The sequence below is a fragment of the Narcine bancroftii genome, chromosome 2 (genome assembly GCF_036971445.1).
Source record: "Narcine bancroftii isolate sNarBan1 chromosome 2, sNarBan1.hap1, whole genome shotgun sequence".
NCBI lineage: Eukaryota > Metazoa > Chordata > Chondrichthyes > Torpediniformes > Narcinidae > Narcine > Narcine bancroftii.
This window is the reverse complement of record NC_091470.1, coordinates 39,834,854-39,857,369: the sequence shown is the minus strand read 5'-3', so window position 1 is coordinate 39,857,369 and position 22,516 is coordinate 39,834,854. Positions and strand designations below refer to the sequence as shown.

The 22,516-nt window shown below is 40.7% G+C and overlaps 1 protein-coding gene across 3 annotated transcripts in view; it reads left to right on the top strand.

Moving 5' to 3' along the window:
* The window catches only part of mdga2a (MAM domain containing glycosylphosphatidylinositol anchor 2a), a 615,537-nt gene that overhangs the window by 8,276 nt on the left and 584,745 nt on the right, over positions 1–22,516 (top strand). For all 3 annotated transcript variants that reach the window (XM_069916370.1, XM_069916371.1, XM_069916372.1), the window contains exons 4-5: positions 10,985–11,124; positions 19,233–19,407. In XM_069916370.1, coding sequence (XP_069772471.1) covers positions 10,985–11,124; positions 19,233–19,407 — 315 coding nt within the window. The remainder of the gene's footprint in view (positions 1–10,984; positions 11,125–19,232; positions 19,408–22,516) is intronic.

The following is a 22,516-nucleotide window of genomic DNA, read 5'->3' as shown; positions in this document are numbered from 1 at the left end:
GACTAGCGTACAAACTTAATGGTGTAGGAGGCATGGTCTTAAGGTGCATAGAGAATTGGTTGATAGACAGGAAGCAAAGAGTAGGTATAAGTGGGTTCTGTTTGGAATGGCAGCCAGTGACTAGTGGGGTACAGCAGGGCTCCATGCTGGGGCCACAGTTGTTTACAATATATATCAACGACTTAGATGTGGGAATAAATAGTAATATCTCAAAATTTGCAGATGACACGAAGTTGGGTAGCGGGGTTGGCTGTGTTGAGGATGCTAGGAGGGTGCAGATTTGGACAAGTTAGGCGAGTGGGCCAAGATGTGGCAGAAGCAGTATAATGTGGATAAATGTGAGGTTATCTCCTTTGGAGGTAAGAACAGGAAAAGAACTATTATCTAAATGGTATCTGTTTAGGAAAAGGAAATGCAGAGAGACTTGGGTGTTGCTGTGCATCAGTCATTGAAAATGGGCATGCAGGTACAGCAGGCTGTGAGGAAGATGTTGGCATTCATAGAAAGAGGATTTGAGTACAGAGATCCTGCTACAGATGTACAGGGCCTTGGTGAGACCACATCTGGAGTACTGTGTGCAGTTTTGGCTCTTTATCTGAGGAAGGACATTTTTGCCATGGAGGGGGTGCAGAGAAAATTCACTAGACTGATACCAGGGATGGAAGGACTTGCATATGAAGAAAGGTTGGATAGACTAGGTTTGTATTCTCTGGAATTTAGAAGATTGAGGGGGATCTTATAGAAATATAAAATTCTTAAGGGATTAGACAGGTAGGTTGTTTCGAATGCTGGGAAAAACTAGAACCAGGGGTCACAGTTTAAAGATAAGGGGTAAGTTTTTTAGGATTGAGATGAGGAAAAATTTCTTCTCTCAGAGAGTAGTATATCTATGGAATTCTTTGCCACAGGAAGTCGTTGAGGCCGGTTCCTTGTCAATATTTAAGAGTAGGTTAGATTTGGCCCTTGTGACTAAGGGGATCAAGGGGTATGGGGAGAAAGCAGGAACTGGCTACTGATCAGCCATGATCATATTGAAAGGTGGTGTAGGCTTGAAGGGCCAAATGGCCTGCTCCTGCACCTATTTTTCTATGTTTCTATGACTTGTGCACTGAATTGGTTTTTTTCATGGGTCAACTTGTACGCCAGATCAGTGTGGATTGGACTCTGTCTGTGTGTGTGTGTGTGTGTGTGTGTGTGTGTGTGTGTGTGTATACACATGCACATATACACACGTCTATCAGGTGATGTTTCAGAATGGAAGAATTGTGAAAATATGGGGTTGATTTTAGGGTGATGAAAACTTTTGAGCTTTTTATCAGCCTTGTTTCTCATTGAAGTGCCCATCGTCTTGTTAAAACCTAAGGAAAGAGCATGAATATTTGAAGACTCTGGAGAGGAGGCAAATTCACAAAGACATAAATACGCTTTGTAAAGTTAAACCAAAATTAAAATCTCCTTTTAATTTGGAAATCTTGTGTATCTAACCACTGTCTGATTGTTTGTGTGTGAACATTTTTTTTAAAAAGAGATAAAGAAAGCAGGAGAATGGAGACAGGAACAATTCTTTGCTATTTTGGTGGGGACTGAATCTGATTTTGTTCTATCGCTCAATTGTACACCAGGGGAAATTTAATGTGTTTTTAAATAACATACCAAATAGAATACCATTTGGATGTGGAAGGAAATCCAAGCACCCAGGGAGAATGTGCCAAGTCCATTCAGGCAGCACCCCGAGGTCAGATTAAATCTGGGGAAGTGGAACTATGAAGTAGTAGCTGTGCCACAGTTGTCACAAAACCCCAATTCTCTGCACAATTGCATGTCCTTGGGAAAGGATCCTTCCATCTTCATTGATGTATTATATTAGCTCACCAAATAATGTTAAACACGAGTAATTCCTGAGCAGATTTGTATGAAAGTCTCAATTGTGAAACTTGCTGAGAATGTAGAAGGTGTTCCTGGAAACTTACAGATATTGTTCTCAGAGTCTTCCTGGAACAAATCTGAGCTGGACTGCTCAGATATTGGGACAGTTTGGGTTTTCGGGCAGTACTTTCAAAGTTCAAATTTAAGAAGGAATAACGAAGAGATGAACGGGTACATTTTGATAGTTTATTCATTAGCAAATACAACATGCTTCATTTATCAAAATGAGCCATTTCAAAGAAAAATAAAGTGGTCGCTTGTTGCTGCTGTTCATCTGTGGCATGCACGCACACAAAACCCACTAAATTTATGAAGATTCTCAGGTTAGCCAGATTTCTGGGATGCAGATTTTTGGACTTCTACTGTAAGATTAAATATGCAGCCATTTTGCAAATGCAGTTTGCTTAAGCAGTGTACTCTGATTCATCTCTTGCAATTTTTTTATGTACGAAGTACAGACCCTGATTTTTCAAAGTTCCTATTGAACCTGAAACCTGTCTGCTGTGCTTGGTCCCAGGTTATATTAGTCATAGTATGGTAAGGCATAACGTGTTATGAGTACATTTCAAGAAGAAAGATTATTTGAATATGACTTTGCTTTAGATTTTTCATTTCTATAAATTTTCCTCTCATTCTGTAGTTCCATCATCTAGCAATTCCTCATTCCTTTCTCTGTTTTTGTTTTTATTTTTCACACTATGAACCATATCAATCAAAATACATACAAACATTTCCCTCTTAAATATACTCTGTGTCATTTTCTCCCCTTTTTCCCCCTCCCTTCCCTCCCTCCATCCCATCCCCCTCCAAACCCATTAAACGTTCAACATATACAATTCAATAAAACCATTAAACAATGTCATTACACAATGAAAATAAACAAGAAAATTGTGTCATCTACTTTTACACACTGGATCAGGTAATTTTGTCCTCTTCTCAGTTTATCATTTTAGGGGGTGGTGGTCCGAGGCAAGCCCTCTCTGTTGTGTCTCATGTACGGTTCCCAAATTTGTTCAAATAATGTGACTTTATTTTTTAAAATTATATGGTATTTTTTCCAATGGAATACATTTTGTTCTCTAGTTCATCACTGATGTGAATCAGGCCACTTCTACAGAGAACAACTGACCATTAAAGCAAATACATTGTCTGCCTTTATTATACTTTGGGGCTTTCTGTGGAAAGTCTGGATCATTGTCAAAGGGTTTCTTGAGCCAGCCACAATAATGAATAACCCAGTTCCAACCAATAAGCCGACACAGCCTCCTTGTGATCATTCCCAGCTGGCATTGGCTCAATGTTGGAAAATCTTCCAGTACTTTACAGATAGAAGCTTTTAATGAAGCGAATGCAAGAAAGTAGAGTATGACATTGTTTATCTGACGTTAGTAACATTTCACACTGCAATCTTAAAGGTTGATTTGGCGAAAGGTGTAAATTTGTAACACTTGAAGTACTAGAAACTGCCGCTGTACTCCAACTCTAGAATGCTCTTTGAGGCTTGCTCCGTCTGAAGTTGCATTTTCCAGCTGAAAACAGGGATCACAGAGATCTGGAGATGATTCACTAAATCAGATGAGTTACTGCATTTTTCAAAAAAAAGAGGAATGAAGGTTGGGTAATAATTGACAAGTTTAGATTTTGCTTCATCAGCAATGAGGCAATGCCTGGTCCTTCTGATGGCCATGCAACCTTCTTTTCTTATTCAAAGGAATGCAGCAAAGCAAACAAAAAAAGGAGTAGATCACCTCATAGATTTAAACGAGCCCAAAAATGCTAAAAGGACAGGTAAACCCAGTCACAGTGACTGCATTGACTCTTCGTAAGGTCTTTTTCTTTGGCTTGGCTTCGCGGATGAAGATTTATGGAGAGGGTAAAAGTCCACGTCAGCTGCAGGCTCGTTTGTGGCTGACAAGTCCGATGCGGGACAGGCAGACACGGTTGCAGCGGCTGCAGGGGAAAATTGGTTGGTTGGGGTTGGGTGTTGGGTTTTTCCTCCTTTGCCTTTTGTCAATGAGGTGGGCTCTGTGGTCTTCTTCAAAGGAGGTTGCTGCCCGCCAAACTGTGAGGCGCCAAGATGCACGGTTTGAGGCGATATCAGCCCACTGGCGGTGGTCAATGTGGCAGGCACCAAGAGATTTCTTTAGGCAGTCCTTGTACCTTTTCTTTGGTGCACCTCTGTCACGGTGGCCAGTGGAGAGCTCGCCATATAACACGATCTTGGGAAGGCGATGGTCCTCCATTCTGGAGACGTGACCCACCCAGCGCAGCTGGATCTTCAGCAGCGTGGACTCGATGCTGTCGACCTCTGCCATCTCAAGTTCTTCGACGTTAGGGATGAAAGCGCTCCAATGGATGTTGAGGATGGAGCGGAGACAACGCTGGTGGAAGTAACCTTGTGTCTTATGACCCTTGTGAAGAGAATGGAAGCATAAGTTTGCTCTGATCTGGCAAATCCATTCTAATTCCAAGATCCTTGTCCAGATAAGAGGAAGATCACTGCTAGTTATGATGTATCTTGTGTTCAGTTGAATTCAGGAAGGATGGCCTTAACTTTCCAAAGTCATTATGGGCCTGACATTGAACTTGCAATGTTTCCCTTCAATTCTGATGTCGGGTCATTGATTTGAAATAGTATCTCTATTTCTCCTTACATAGATACTGCCTGCCCTGATATTTTTATTGTTTTTTTTTATAATGTTTTGATTTGCTCTATTTTGTTGTATGTTCCTTTTGTGACTGTTTTTGTGATCTTTGAATTTACATAAGCCTCCAAATCATGTTGAGGGAAATGGAGGAATATCAGGCTTGGATTAGTTCCAATGAATGAACCAAGATGCCAATGTTAATTTAATTTGCATTAAATTAAGCAGGTTTGATACAAGTTAAATAAAGCAGAAAATATTGGAATGACTTGGAAAACAGGGAGCAACTGTGGAAAGAAAATTTCAGAACATTATCTTACAACAGAGGCAAATGTTAAAGGTCAGACAAGTTTTAAGTTGAGAGTAAGCTGATGAGGGAAGAGAAAGCAAATAGGAAGTATGTATTAGAGTGGAGACAGGGAGAGATTAAATGATACCAATGATGGTGTACTGGCAGAAAAGGGAGTAGAAAAGGATCGTGTTCTGAGGAAGTGTAAAAGGTAAATATAATTGAAATTACTATAGGAAATATTATTCTCCACATGCTGAAATTGAGATACAAGGTCAGAATGGCTGATCATCTGAAATTCAGTGTTGAGTCAGGATACTTTAAGATGCCAAATCAGAAGATGAGGTGCTATTTCTGGAGATTATATTAAGTTTTATTTGAATTGGGTACAAAGCCTGAAACAGAGTTAAATCTACTGTTCAGTGATTGCTCATCTGCTGGTCAGTGTGTTCAAAGTAGACGAGCAAAGCAGCTGATGCAAGGACGTGAATGCCTAAATACTCAGTTTTCTATTCTGTAGTGCCCGAGGGCTAACGGGCAGCTTGGCCAGATAATGACACGTAGCGATCTTTTCTGTCTCCAAGGAGAGAATCTTTGGCTGAGGGGCAGAGCAGGGTTGGTTATAATGTGGAAGTTGCGTTTTTCCAAAATAAAAATGGAGTTATTGAGAACCAGAGGTCTGTGTGTGCTCCATCTTGTAAATTCACAAGAGCAGTCCTGCTTACTCATGATTTTTTTGAATGAGTTTTGCAGACTTAATCCCCTCAACTGCACTATTTTCCTTTAGATTTTTAAAGTAATTTTATACTTAAAGAAAACTACTTTAAACCACACTTGGAAGATAACAATGTTAAATATTTATCTTTTATAATCTGATTGGCTGATGGAATTTGAGGAAAACATGTTGGCTAAAACGCCAGGCTAACTCTTGCTCCTCCCTTTGCTGCTTAATGGTTTTTATGGAACGTTGGTTCACACTGAACTGAAAGGTAGTATCTGGCCATCTGTCTGCTGCATTCCTTATCTCAGTGGTTCTCAACCTTTTTTGCCCTAGGCCCCACTTTAATTTTTTTTAAAAAAAATGTACGCCCCACATTTGCAGAAAAAAGTTATATATTCAAAAGAAGTTTTAATTAAATAATTTACTGCAACTGTATTTCAATGCAATTAAGGTCAGGAATACACTGGAACACTTATCTTATATTCAACCATTACTTCAATATGTCAACTATCTCAAACGCACATTCAACAATGGTTGTCACTTCAGTGGGAACCTTGCCCCTGACGCTGGCTGCAGATTTTTTTGATTCAAGGGACTAATTTTGTTAGTTTCAACCTTAAATCTCCACGTTTTGTGATTTCCAGTAGATTTCTCTTAGCTTGTAGCAAATCACTAACAGCACTGAAGCCACATTCTACTAAATAAGGTCATTGAAACTGTATTCATTGTTCCCTTGCCGAGTCTGGGTATTTTTTTTCGATCTCGTTAGAACCACATCATGGTTCCTTTCACTTTGAACAGAGTTTTCACAGATTCATCCTGTTGCAACTCAGATAACTCTCCTTGGTATTGCACTGGAACTTCAGATAAGGCCATCAGCAATGGCTGAGTTAACCAAGAGGGAAAATCCATTGCCTTTAAATCACAAAATCTATCATTGAAGTTGGTAACCACATTTTCAAATGGTCAACAATGTCATTTGTAGTAGCATTAGTTAACTCACAGTTATTCAACCAACAGAATTGACTGAAATTTCTTGCAGAAATATTCCTTTGGCAAAATTTGAGAAGAGTCATGAATCAAAATATCTTTGTTTTTGCATCAATGAGTGTCATATTTGCTATTTGGAGTTGCTTGTTAAATGTAGTTAGTTTCTCTAAAGTGTCCATCAAGTAACTCACATAAGATTTGCCATCTGTTGTTGGCAAGAACTTCATTTCAAGTTTGTCCTTCAAAAACTTGCTGAAGAGATGACAGTTCCATAAACCTTTAGAAGCAGTTTCCCTTTGACAACCACCTTACTTCAGTGTGAAGCAATAATCTTATGTTCTGCATTTCTATCAAAGCAAAACTGCTTAAACGAGCATTCACATTTGGAATTAGTGTTGATGGCATTGATACACATAATTATTAGAATGCAGTATCTTGTGTAGAACAGGAAACTTTCTTGGAAACCAAGTTTTCTTGGTGGATGCACCACCAACATGTTTCGATTTTCATCTTTCACTAACTTTAAACATCTTGGTTTGTTTTTACCCATCATAGCAAGTTCACCATCTGCAGCACAAGATACAATGTTTCCTTTTGATATTTCATTTTCATCCAAATAATTTTTGAGCTTGCTGTAGATTCAACTGCAGTAGTGATTGTTTCTAATGATCCACAAAACAACATCTCTTCTTGAAATATTCCTGATCAATATATTTCATGTATGCCTCCCTGTCCCTTATGGTAGATTAATCCAGTTGTATTGAGAACTTTCGTGATCTCAACTTCTCAATAAGCTGTTTTGCAGCATCATCTATTCTGTTGCAGACAGGACTTCTACTCAATGGCATTGCTCGGACATCTTTGTCATCCTTTTGCAGACCTGTTTTGAGAAACAATGATATTGTGGGTTTAATCAATTCATCCCCATTTTTATGATTCTTCCCATGTTTTGCTATCAGCAGAGAAATTTCACAGCGAGCTTCAAGGGTACGATTCAGGGATGCAGTTTGTGCAGTGAATAACAAAGTGATTTTTGATCTATTTTCAAACTTCTTTCAGTGATTTAAAATATTCCAATTTTGAATTGACATGGTTAGGATGTTTTACCCTCAAATGAGGCTCAAGACAGCCTGCTTTCATTGTTTCATTTGTCAAAGACTGTTGGAATAATAGGCAAAATGTGCATGTTCATTGTGTACAGCAGGTATTGACCCAAACTTCAAGAACTCCACTGAATATTGACGAATCTTTTAGTTGCTTGGTCTGCTCATTTTGAATATACCACAGCGCAAGCTCCCTGAAACAGATGAATACCACAGCGCAAGCTCCCTGAAGCAGATGAATACCACAGCGCGAGCTCCCTGAAGCAGATGAATACCACAGCGCGAGCTCCCTGAAGCAGATGAATACCACAGCGCGAGCTCCCTGAAGCAGATGAATACCACAGCGCGAGCTCCCTGAAGCAGATGAATACCACAGCGCGAGCTCCCTGAAGCAGGTGAATACCACAGCGCAAGCTCCCTGAAGCAGGTGAATACCACAGCGCGAGCTCCCTGAAGCAGATGAATACCACAGCGCGAGCTCCCTGAAGCAGATGAATACCACAGCGCGAGCTCCCTGAAGCAGATGAATACCACAGCGCGAGCTCCCTGAAGCAGATGAATACCACAGCGCGAGCTCCCTGAAGCAGATGAATACCACAGCGCGAGCTCCCTGAAGCAGGTGAATACCACAGCGCGAGCTCCCTGAAGCAGATGAATACCACAGTGTGAGCTCCCTGAAGCAGGTGAATACCACTGCGCAAGCTCCCTGAAGCAGATGAAAACCACAGCGTGAGCTCCCTGAAACAGATGAATACCACAGCGCGAGCTCCCTGAAGCAGGTGAATACCACAGCGCAAGCTCCCTGAAGCAGATGAAAACCACAGCGCGAGCTCCCTGAAACAGATGAAAACCACAGCGCGAGCTCCCTGAAGCAGATGAATACCACAGCGCGAGCTCCCTGAAACAGATGAATACCACAGCGCAAGCTCCCTGAAGCAGATGAATACCACAGCGCGAGCTCCCTGAAGCAGATGAATACCACAGCGCGAGCTCCCTGAAGCAGATGAATACCACAGCGCGAGCTCCCTGAAGCAGGTGAATACCACAGCGCGAGCTCCCTGAAGCAGGTGAATACCACAGCGCGAGCTCCCTGAAGCAGATGAATACCACAGCGCGAGCTCCCTGAAGCAGATGAATACCACAGCGCGAGCTCCCTGAAGCAGATGAATACCACAGCGCGAGCTCCCTGAAGCAGGTGAATACCACAGCGCGAGCTCCCTGAAGCAGGTGAATACCACAGCGCGAGCTCCCTGAAGCAGGTGAATACCACAGCGCGAGCTCCCTGAAGCAGATGAATACCACAGCGCGAGCTCCCTGAAGCAGGTGAATACCACAGCGCGAGCTCCCTGAAGCAGGTGAATACCACAGCGCGAGCTCCCTGAAGCAGGTGAATACCACAGCGCGAGCTCCCTGAAGCAGGTGAATACCACAGCGCGAGCTCCCTGAAGCAGATGAATACCACAGCGCGAGCTCCCTGAAGCAGGTGAATACCACAGCACGAGCTCCCTGAAGCAGATGAATACCACAGCGCGAGCTCCCTGAAGCAGATGAATACCATAGCGCGAGCTTCCTGAAGCAGGTGAATACCACAGCGCGAGCTCCCTGAAGCAGGTGAATACCACAGCACGAGCTCCCTGAAGCAGATGAATACCACAGCGCGAGCTCCCTGAAGCAGGTGAATACCACAGCGCGAGCTCCCTGAAGCAGATGAATACCACAGCACGAGCTCCCTGAAGCAGATGAATACCACAGCGCGAGCTCCCTGAAATGGATTATGCAATATTTCTTTGTATTAGAATTGAAAAATATAATAAAAGTAATGATCAAATCAAAGGATTTGACCCTTAAAAAAGCATTAAAAATACATTAGTGCGGTTTTTGACATTTTTTTTCTTGCAGAGAGTGCATCAAAACTGCACTAGCCTCATGCTTTACTTCCTGGGGTCCCTAATGTTTTCCGATTTTGGCGTCCCCTCAGGCAGGCACATGTGGTGGACCCTCCACTCCCCCATACGCTAGTGCACAAAGATACATATAGGTGCAGGCCTCGCTCACTACTGAACTGAGAAAGTAAAGGGGTATGGACAGAGTCATGATTGTTAAGATAATTTGGAATCCTCGTCGCCATTGAGATAATTTGGAATGGATGATAATAAGACTGGTCAGAAAAAAAAATAATTGTAAGGCTAACCAAGGAACAACAGAAAAGCATTGTGTTGTATTGACAATGTTGCCAAGTCACATCTTTCACACCAACATAACGAGTTTATTTTTTTTCAAACCAACTTTTTAATTATTTCCCAAAATATTCCTACGCCGCACTAAAATATTCTTAAGCCCCACCCCCCACCCCCACCTTGAGAATCCATGCCTTAGCTTCATCAAGGACTCTCAGATTACAGGAAGTCTCAGTTTTCCCTGTGCTTTTAATTGCTCCTTGCTGCTTTGTCTGAAAACTATGAAAGATCAAGGAATTGATGGTGGTAAGAAACTGACATAGCAGAATCATTGAGATCGGCACTTTGAATGGCAGGGCAGGCTCGGTGGGGGGTTGGGTGGGGTGGTCAGGTGGGTGGGTTGCTGGTGGCCTACTATTGCTCCTGAGTTCTTGGATTCTCATAGAGTTTAACACGATTCTCTGTAGATGTGGAAATCAAAGCATCATCATTAAACAAGAAAATCTGCAGATGCTGGTGTCCAAGTGCAATAAACAAAAGACACGATCTCCCAATCTGTGACCAGTCTACCTGAAGTGGAGGAGGCCACACTGGGAGACTGGAAGCAGTAAATAATCTCTACAGATATCATCACTAAACAATAATCTTTGAATGAAAATGTCATTAATTATTTGCATGTCTTTTCCAAAACTGAGCACTGTTTTGTTTGTCTGGAGATTTGTTTTCCACTGTTCGATGTTTTGCTAAACTTTGAATTCTTGGTGTTGTTGCCACAGCAATATAATGATTGGCAAAGGGTCAAAAATATCAACTCTCTCCAATCTTTCATACTCATTTTTCCTTGTGTCTGGATATGGCATTATTAGCTAATGATACATAATCATTTCTGAATGTTGGTATACATGTTTTTACATCAATTCTAACAATTATTTTTAGGAAATGTTAACTGCAAGGTGCAAGCAATACAGTACCTCAAGTTGTATACATCATATCAGAAACATGTCAGAGATTCAAAGTTACAGCAGTTCAATGTTGATTTGAAATTAAATTCTTTTGGGATTTTGCAATGAGCAGGAGGTACTTATCATGCATTTGAGTAATTGTCACTGTTTGCTCCTTTGTTCTTTCCGTAGCTCCTCCAACTGTAAGCATCATGCACTCTGGTCAAGCGTGTAACATTGAGGAAGAACGATATACGGAGAGAGTGTACACAATTCGGGAAGGAGAAACCTTGGAGCTTACCTGCCTTGTTCGAGGTCACCCGCGGCCACAGGTGAATCCAAAATCTCTCACTTCCTAGCAGAGTTGCCATTGTACTTGGTTATCATTCATGTTACTTTATCAAATAATCTTTTTTTCTGACCATCATAGATCATTAATTACAGAGCACTACAGCACATTACAGGCCCTTTGTCCCTCGATGTTGTGCTGACCTATATATTCCTACCAAAAAAACTAAACCTTTCCTACCTCATAACCCTCTATTTTTCTTTCATCCATGTGCCAGTCCAAGAATCTCTTAAATGTTCCTAATAATTCAGCTCCCACCAACCCTTCTGGCAAGGCATTCCAGGCACCCACAAGTCTGTATTTTTATAAAAACCACACACCCCTTATGTCTCCCCTAAACTTTCCTCCCTTAACTTTGTACAGATGTCCTCTGGTGTTTGCTACTGCCACTTAAGGTAAAAGGTGCTGGCTGACTACCTTAGCTTTGCTTCTCAGAATCTAGTAGACCTCTATTAATTCACTGCTCATCCTTCTTTGCTCCAAAGGGGAAAGTCCCAGCTCTGCTAACCTAATAAGACTTATTTTCCAATCCAGTCAACATCCTGGTAAATCTCCTGTGCACCCTCTCCATAGCTTCCACAACCTTCCTGCATTCAGGTGACCAGGGCTGAACACAATATTCTAAAGTGTGGTCTCAAAGTATTTTAGAAGTATTAATATATTCTTGGTAAAATATAATTCAGTGAACACTTGATGCAGTGGATTAGATATTAGCCTTCCAATTCTCTCACCAGAATTTAATTGGAAGTTTGACCATTGGCAAATAACTTTCCTCTATTACACAGACAAAAAGGGTCTTGTGTGAAATGGGCTTTGCAGTGCAGTTCTCAATCACAATGACATGAATTAAAATACACCTCTAATCTGATATTAAATATTTCCATACTTTGATATCAATTCAGCAAATAAAATTATATAATGACTTGCTCATGCAGAATTGAGGTTTTTTTGTGGTTGGGAATGACACAGATTGACGTGGAAACCAAAGGACATTTCTGTTCCTTCCAGTTGTTAAAACTGACTTGACAATTCTCGTGTGCCTCACCTGGACTGTGAATGAGAAAATAAAAAATAAATTGGTTAAAATGCTTTACAGATTGCTTCATGATGCTGTTTGTCAGCAGTATTACCTATTGGCAATTGCTCTTGATTCATCCATTGGGAAACTGAACTCCACTCAAGGTTTTGGAGCATTCTACCCTCCAATCATCCTTTTGTGTTTGATTAACAGTGCTCTTGTCGGACAGGTTGCCACTCACCACATTGCTGATGGATAGAGTTGGTGCTTTTCCCTGGTTTCATTTGCACCCCTAAGGATAGTTTTTTTAAAAAATAAAAGTGGATGTGCACATTCACTCAACCAGAGTTGAAGCTTCGTGGCCTTGTTCTCTGTCCACCAACACTTGGAAGCAACAGTTTCAAAATCCCTAATTAGGAATGAAAGGTATATATTCCATTTTGATCTGCCTATCACTACAAAAACAACAAAATAATGTGATAAGGCATTAAAAATTTATAATAGCAAAGCAAATGATCAGTGAACAAATTTGTGTTGAATTTACAAAGCATTCAAATGAAGATTGTAAGGTTACCAATGTATCATGCTTTGGGAAGCTTTCAATATTCTGCGTGACTGACCGAGCCCAAGTATATACCTTCCATGAAACAGAATAATGTATTTAAATGAGTGCAACTCCATAACTCCATTGCGATCTGAAAGTTCTGCACAAAGACTCCAGAAAGAGATCACTCAGCTCACTTTTCTGGTATTCCACCCACTCCCATGATCTTATCCCATAGCTCTCATTTTGCATCTTGATTTCTATTTACTCCCATGTCAGCACATCTTTATTAACTCACTTCATATGTATCATATTTACCTGCATCAACTATTGTACATAGAAACAAGTTCCACGCTTTCTCCACTACTGAAAAGAAATTCTTCTTGAACACTCCATTCAATCTGTATGAGATTTTTGTGCCTATTTATTTTAGATTTATCCAATTTTATCTCTCAAAACTTGGCTCATTCCTTGATTATATGAATCAATGTTTTAATATTTGAATCACTTTCATTTTAGTTTCTGTTTCTTTCTGATTCCCGGAAATCATTTTTAGATAGACAGCAAATCTTTTTCAGCATTTGAAAGTTGGTTAGTCCACAGTTAGCAGATACCTGCTGGTTTAGGGTTGGAAGTCAAAAGCCATGGAATTTTGAGGGTGTATGCGTGTGTCTTGCATGGATGATACTTTGTGCTCAGTGTTCATAATTTTGTTGTAAGAGGACAAACAAATCCAGAACTTGGACCTCATTTCTAATTGGATGGGGGAGAAAAAACAATTTTATTGTTTCAGAGGAAAAAATATTGGGTCACAGAACCTTAAAATACTAAATTGTTTAAAACCTTTTCAGACAAAATCCTCACTATGGCTCAATCCCTGCTCCTCTCACCAGCAATTAAATGCTTGATTTACTTAAATCATTGCCAGGATTGGGGGACAATAACATTTTAAAGAACCAAAAGGAACCTTCAAATTATCTGCTATGTTTTTTTGCAGTCTCCTTCCATGTTTTGATGATCAACTGAAATAGTAAACTGTAGATTCATTGGACATGACCAGGGTTCAGGTTATAGAGAGGTGGAGCTTTTTCTCTGCAGCTGAGAATATTAAATGGCAACTGTTTATAACAAGGATTGATCCAGCCTCTCTTGGTGTGGCACATGATCTCAGCTCAAAGTATCAGTGAAATCTTTGCTCTGCTCCCTAGATACTTCTGATTGCCCTGATGACCATTTCCAGCATTTTTAGTACTTATTTCAGATTTGTACTTTTTCGTCTGCTTAATTTCATGGCAATGCAAACAAGCAGTAACATTTTTTATTATAATATACTTCACAAAAAAAATCTTTTTGCCTACTTTTAAATTTACAATGGATATAGACAAAAATGCTATAAATTATTTTACGTAGCTATGTATTTGGGTCAGGATTTCAATAGAAAACAAGGATGGCTGGAACTGAGAGAGATGTAAATTTTTATTTCAAAGCTTGTTTTAGTTCTTGCCTCATGAAGGCAGATATGGTAGATGATGGCTTAATGTTTGTTAATGGTATTGTCTAGAATGTGCTTATTTGGTGCCGAGAACCCTCTGCCACCCCCAGCCTCTGAATATGTGCACAGCGAGAGGCGCTGGAATGTATGAAGTGCCATAAAGAATTCCCATCAATATTCTAAACAGACAGTAAATAATCAGAGATAATGATACAACTGTTGTTTATGCATATTGCAGTACTTTGACAGACTTGTAGAACTCGTGCCTTACCCCAATGCTCAAAAATTTTAATACAGTAATTTTAAATGCATCTAGTTAATCTCTTCAGGTATAAAATATACTGAAGAAAAAATGTCAGTGGATTGATTAACTACCTGTGTTAAAGCCATTTAAAAATGATTTTTTGCTGAATATTTAATGGGCTGCAGGCTGGCAAATAATGCTGATGAAGAGGGGAGAGCAAGTTTGGATACAAATCTCCTGCTCCTGTGTAATCTCCATATGTTTTAATCTCCCTTTTGCCTTCACTTGGGAGAATCAATGAACTCTGCTTCAAGAGAGGCTTTGAATGAGAATTCCACACTCAAGCAAAGACATATTTTCTAGGTTCTCCTTAAATTCTCTTAAATTTGTCTCTTGCATGTTCCCCTTTGATTAGGCAGAAGGTCACCAACTTGCTCGATAACCTGGGCCAAGCTCCAATGAATCTACAGTTCATTGTTATTGTTGGTATTCCATCCGTTGTAAAATTATCCATAACTATAATCAATCTCAAACAAACAGACTGGATGAGTTGAGTCTGACGCTTGGTTTCTGCATCCATGGGATCAGCACAGATTTTGGATAATTTTCATGGAAATCAAAATTAAACAGTGTATAAGCACACTCAAAAACTTGGTTTATCTGGAGCTTGAATAACATTGATAACACTTGGAAGTGTTGAAAATGAAGTGTTCAGTTTGCACTGGATTCTGAAGTGTATTAGGACTTTGGTAAATTTAGAAATCTAGAGAACCAATTTACCTTTGTCACAAAAAGAAAAAAAAAAACCTCAATCAGCCTATTTCTAAATCGATCTTGGAAAATAATGAAACTTAAATCCCTTCTTTATTTATATCAAAATTTTGTCAAGAAAATTCTGCCACTTTCTGGCAGAATAATAGATTCAGAGTCATTTAGTGCTTTGTAAGCATTATTCTGTTCAGAATAGCTGTGACAATTTTAGTTTACAGTCTCTTTTATTAAATTGCATCAGCAAGCTGCAAATACTTAGCACCTGGGGACGGGGTGGTTGAAGGAACTCTGAAGACTTTCTCACTATCTGGCTGGTAGTACCTTTCTGTGCTAGCTCCTCAGGAGCTTTGTGTGAGGGAGATCGTGTCTCACAAATCTGATAGCTTTTTTTTGATAAGGGGATCAGGGTGAAGGACATTATATATGGACAAGGTTCCACATGACAGGTCAGTATGAAAGGTTAGATTTCATGGGATTCCATATGAGCTGGTCAATTGGATTCAAAATTGGTTTAGTGGAAGGAGGCATGGGGAAGGAATAGTAAGGGTTGCTTTACCAGAGGTCTGTGACCAGTGGTATGCTGTAGTAGTTGATTCGGAGTCTACTGCTGTTATTGATATGAATGATTTGGATGGCAACAGAGTTAATATGATAAATAAATTTGTGGATGACACCAAGGTTGGTGATGCAGTGAAGAAGGATATCAAAGTTTACAACAGGATCTAGATTAGTTGAGAATGTGAGCTAAGGAGTGGGAAATGGAATTTAACTATGACAAGTGTTAGGTTTGCTCTTAGCTAAGTGAAACTAGGGTAGGATTTGCACCATCATTGGAAAGTTACTGGAGAGTGTTGTAGAGCAGAGAAACCTCAGGATGCAAGTGCATAGGTCCCTGAAAGTCATGACCGTTAGGCATGCTCACCTTCATTGGGTGGAGTATTGAGTACAAAAGTTAGGACCACATGATATTAATCTACAAAGTGTTGACTAGACCATGTGGAGTACTGTGTGCAGCTCTGGTCACTCAGCTCTAAGGGCATCAATAAAGCAGAAGGGGTGCAGAGGAAATTCACCAGGAAGTTGGCAGTCCTGGAGGATGTAAGTTAGTCAATAGGCTTGGTCTTTATTCCTTGGAGTGTAGGAGGCTGAGGAGTGACATTATAGAGGTTGATAAAATCATGGATAAAGTCACTGCTCAGTCTTTATTTTTCTCATTGTGGATAATTCTAAAATTGGAGGGCATAGATTTAAAGTGAAAGGAGAAAGATTGAAAAGGGAATTGACGAGCAACCTTTTCACTCAGAGGAATGTCCGCCTCTGAACTGAGCTATGGAGGAAACAAAAGAAGCGGAGACAGTGAGAACATTTGGACGGATATATGGATTGGAAGGAAAAAGGCCAATTTCAGGCAAATGCAACTAGCCAGAAGACCAACTTGTTTTGCTTGAACTATTGGGCTGAGGTCTGTTTCCCACTGTATGACTGATTTCAGAAGTCCAGTAGATTAATTTATAATGATCATCACTGACTGAGGTTGTTATTGACAGAACATATCAGAACTAATCAGGTTTTGTTTGAATTTCATATTTTGACCATTCCATCAGTTATTAGTACAGGCGAATCTTTCTTACTGTGTAATGCTGTACTCTGTGTTCCAAATTAGAAGACTGCATAATTAGAAACTGATGCAGTCCTGGTACCTGCACTTTCTGCAGGGCTATCCCTGCTAACTTGAGTTTAGAACAGGCCTGTGGTTAAATTGTCACTGCTTGGATAGAGGTCTTGCCCACAGAATTTTTAGCATCCTTATTGTGTGAAATATCTTTAACTGGGGTTGAGAGATTACAGTATCCTTGGTGCAACAGCTCTCTCTCTCTCTACATCTCTCTGCTATAAGCTGAAACATACACATACATGTCCACAGCTGGTCTGCTTAAACTGCTGATGGCTGTTGACCACTGACCACATCATTCCTTGTCTGAGTGGTCCGTGTGATGACGTGCTGGTGACAACGTTCCCGACTCTATTTCATGGCTGTGAAATCTTACCTTAGTAGTAAAATCCCTGTTGTTAATAATAATTGCAGCTTTCCTTTGAAATACTTCCCTTACCCACCTGACCTCTTCAAGGCTTTAGATCCTTTTCTATCTGGTAATCTGCAACTTTTTATAATATTCCAGTCATAATTCTGACTTGCATTACAGCGAACAAAGAACACCGGTTTTATGTTCACTGGTCTTCCAAGTGGCGTTCATCCACATGTTGAAAAATGGTGGAAATGGCTTTCAGTTCAATGAGACCTAGTGCCATCTAAAGTTGGGAAATGGGAAAATGAACCATCCGCAGTCTGATGTACTTTCTTCCAGATCATGTGAGGAGAAAACCTAAAATTATAGCTTCAATGCTGAGATAGCAGACACCTTTCTGGGTTGGATTCTAAATAACAGATGCTGACTAAGGAGGTTTTTAGCCCCTTGGTCAAATTTATTGTTGTACTCTCACTGATCATATTGATGGAAGTTTTGCTCTTGTTTAATGAGGTGCTAAAAGGTTTGATCTTTGTTGGTGGTGGTCAAGCTTTGGGGAGTTGGGAAGTGGGTGACGTTGCAGGATTCCTAGCCACTAACCAGCTCTTGTAGCTACATTGCGTATATAGCAACTCAAGTTCAGTTACTGGTCAATGGTAATTCTAGGACATTGACAGTGGAGGGTTGGGTGCCAATGTCTTGGAATATTGGTGGTTTCAGCTGAATTTTTCTTTCTCTAATTTCAGAATTCTAGCAACTACTGCATCTCATGGATTAATTGTGAAAGGGAAAATATTTAAAGGGAACATTGGGAGTCTTCTTCAGAGAGTGGTCTGGAACGAGCTGCCAACTGAAATGATGAATTAGGGCTTGATTTTTATATTTAAGAAAACAATTGGACTGGTACATGGATGGGAGGGATATGGTCTAGGTACAGATCAGTGGGACGAGGCAGAATTATAGTTTGGGACAGACTAGATGACCAAATGTCTATTTTGTGCTGTAGCGTTCTGTATCAACTAGCACCTTCCTTGGATACATTAGCTTCCATTAATAAGCCATCAGCACCTTTTCCTCCTCAACAATAATCTGTGCAAATCACTTTCTTTGGTTTCGTCCCCATCATGTATTTTCCTTTCTTTGCCCTCGTCCTTCACTTCTCTCCAAGTTTATATCTGCTAGTTTTTCTCAATTTCCCCAGTCCAGCAGGAAGGTCATTGACCTGCAACGTTACATTTGCTTTCCCCTTGGTAATGCAGCCTGACCAGAGCATTTCAAGTATTTTCTGGTTTTATTGCACCAACACAAAATTTGGAACAGTCAGTATGCGTATGTGTCAGTATATTCCGACATAGCTTGTATCTTCTGTGGAATTGGGGTGAAACACGAAGTCTGCAGATGCTATGATTATGGTAAAAATGCACAGTAAATGCTGGAGAAACTCAGCCAGTCTTGCAGCTTCCATAGGAGGTAAATTATTACTGATGTATTGGGCCTGAGCTTCAAGGCTCAAGTTATGTCAGGATATACTGACTCATTCAAGGACAGTTCCAAATTTCATGTTGATGCCATAAAAAAACAAAAATACCTGAAATGCTCAGGTCAGGTCACATTACCAAGGGAAAAGCAAAGGTAACGTTGCAGGTCAATTACCTTCCTGCTGGACTGGGGAAATCGAGAAAAACTAGCCGATATAAATTTGGAGAGAAGGATGAGGACAAAGAAAGTGATTGCCACACAAAAGGCCCAAAACATCCGCATTATATCTTTACCTCCTTTGGACTGTGTGAGACTGACTGAATTCCTACAGTATTTACTGTGTGTTTCTTCTGTGGAATGAATATGCTTTTCAACAAATCTGATTTTCCTATCAATATTTCATAAGAATCAGATTTGAAATAATTCTAATGTTTTGCATATTGAATGAAGGCTATTTTACTGCAGTTCTGCCTTCGGTATTGATTTTAATAACCATGTCTAATGATGCTTGCTCAGATCAGATGGACCAAAACAGCAGGAAGTGCCTCTGACAGGTTGCACGATAACAGTGTCTTCAACGAGACCCTGAGGATCACCAGAATTCAGCGTCACCAGGGAGGCCGCTACTACTGCAAGGCCGACAACGGCTTGAGCACCCCTGCAATCAAGTCCATCAGAGTAGATGTATACTGTAAGTAATGAGCGGGGTCACTGTACCTTTTCACACATTCAGTGCCGGCACAAAACATGATTTCTGTGGAGAACCTTTAATTGGTTATTGCTTTGATTGCAAAAAGACAGGGGCTGTGCGACTGACAGAAGAGGCAGAGAGAAAATAAAATCATAATTATGTTGATCACCAATCTCTCCTGTCTCTTGCTTGGAGATGTTCTGTTGTGCTGAGACTCTCCTGGGACACAAGCAACATGTTGCAGATGGAACAATGGCTAGTGTTGAAAGGGTGTGCACACCTGAGAAATAGAGTCTTCAATGAGGCGAGTTATTACTGTTTAATTTCTGCAGATGTCAGTGCCTGTCTAAAATAAAACCTAAACAACATAAACGTATCTTTCTATTTTACTCATTTTGACTGATTATATAGTGTTTCTGATTTTGAAAATTTCTGTTTGTTAATTAACTCAAAGTTTGCCTCAATTTAATATTTAGAAATCATCAAAACATTCCAAATATTTTGAAGGAGGAAAGCTGTTGCAGAAACTAAACTGCATCAGTGGGAGAAGAATGGTCGGTTTTGTGCCAGAACCCTTAATCTGCAATTGCGTCTTGATGGAGGGTTCCAACTAAAATGACGACCATTCTTTCTCCTCCACTGATGCTAGTCAGCTGCTGAGTTCCTCAAACAGATCGCTTCGGTTCCAGCATCTACAGTCTCCATGTCTTTGAGGGATTTGAACCCAGACAAATGGAGGTGAAGGACAGAACGCTTGATCTGTTGCCACATTTCCAACAGAGGCACCAAGTGGTCTGGCTTCTGACCAGAAACCTTATGCCACACAAAATGAGCTCTTGCTAATTGCAGAAACAATTTGATACATCGGCCTCTCCTCGCAAAATTAAAATGAGAATGGGGTACCTTGATCTCACCTGAAGCAATTGTTAGGTTGAAGCATATGATGACCACAAGCAGAGTTTGCAATTGTGCTCCTTCCTGGTCTCCCATTTTGATCATAAGACAAGGAGTAGAATTAGGCCATATGGCCCATCATGACTGCTCCACCTCTTCAATCATGGATGATGTATTTTCTTTCTCATCACCATCATCCTGCCTTCTTCCCATCACCTTTGACGCCCCCCTGCTAATCGAGAGCTGATCAGCCTCTGCTTTAAATATACCCACTGATGGCCTCCCCAGCTCTCTGCGGCAACAAATTCCACAGATTCACCACCCTCTGGTGAAGAAATTTCTGCTCATCTCTGTTCTAATGGGATGTCCTTTAATTCTGAGGCTGTCTACTAGTCTTAGACTCTCCTGCGACTAGAAACATATTTTCCATGCCTACTCTATCCAGTCTTTCCAAGATTCTGAATATTTTAATGAAATCCCCTCTCATCCCTCTAAGCTCCATTGAGTACAGGCCCAGAATCACTGTTAATCATTTTCCTCGCATGTTAACCCTCTATCCAACCTCTACCTATAATTTGTCCTCAAATTATGGAAACATCTTGGGTAATCTTCCACACCCTTTGCAACTTAATGACATACTTCCTTTAGTTGGACGACTAGAACTGCACAAAGTACTCCAAACGTGGTCTTACTGTGACACCATCTTGTACAGCTGTATCATGTGGTCTCAACTTCTGTTCTTAATACGCCTTCTACATCACCTTGTCCACCTGAGTCGCATTTTTGTGGAACTCTAGACCTGTGCTCCTTTGATGATCCAGAGCAAATCTAACTCCATCTCTTGTTCCTTGATGTGATCAGTCAGGAGCTGTAGCTGGGCATATTTCCCACAAGGCTAGTTACTATGGACAGTGGCAGTTTCCATGATTACCCACACCCTGACTGCCACCCCAACCACCCTAAAACGATAAAAAGGCTTTACTTGTTCCACCCTCTTTACTGATGCACTTATTCATTAATCACACTCCTCTCAAGAAGACCTTCTCTTTTTACTGGATGTGATGCCGCACAATTAACCAGTTAAAAGGGATGCTCTCTTAAAACTTCCTGCTACTGGACACCTCACTCTTTGGTACGGAAATATCTCCAGAGGGCTGTTAATTCAGCCTGCAACATCATGGGCACCAGATGAGGACATCTAGAAGAAGTGGTGTCTCTCTCCTCAGGACCCCAACCACCCAGGCCATGCCCTCTTCACTCTGCTACCACTGGGGGAAAAAGGTACAAGAGCCTAAAGATGACCACTCAGCAGCACAAAGGTCGCTTCTGCCAGCTCACCCCTTCTCCCACCATCAGATTCCTGAATGATCAATGAACTGCAGACACTGAGTGACTATACATGCACTATTTTTTATTTATATTTATAATTTATAAGGTGGTTTATATGATTGTTTGCACTGTGACTCTGCCGCAAAACAACGAATTTCGTGACTTGTTCGTGAGAAATTCTGATTCTGCTCTGGGTTCTTCAAAGGCAAGAAGGATCAAAGGCTCAGCAATCTGCATGCTGACTTTGAATGTATGGGAATGGCAACCAAGCTGCAAGGCTGATGAGTAAAATAAGCAGAGACCTGATGCTACACGTATTTAATGCATTCAGATGCCATTGTTTTACCTACTATCTTACTAAGTGTGTTAATGCATTCAAAATAAATTATTTAATGTCTCCTTCAAAACAATAGGCAGAAGATGGTATTTAAAATCATTGAAGCTTGTAGAACAGAAGGAGGTGATTTTAAATTTAAAATACGGTAACAGACCCTTCTGGCCCATGAGCCCACGCTGCCCAATTACACCCAATTGTCCTATGACCTGTAAGTTTTTGAAGGGTGGGAGGAAACCGGAGTCCCCAGGGAAAACCCACACAGACATGGTGTGATAGTACAGATCTATCACCAATGTATATAGTGTATATAGTTACAGTATCTAGACTGTGCTTACAGCGATTGGCTGAGAGCTTAGCCACGCCTACTGTCTGGGCCTTAAAGAGTTGTGTCCCTAGCCAGGTCGGATCATTCCGGACTGGTCGGCCACCTGTGAAGAGCTCCTGTCTTTTGCTAATAAAAGCTTTGGTTTGGATCAACAAGTCTTTGATTCTTTCGACGAGCTCTACACATGGGGAGAATATAAGAACGTACAAACTCCTTACAGCGTG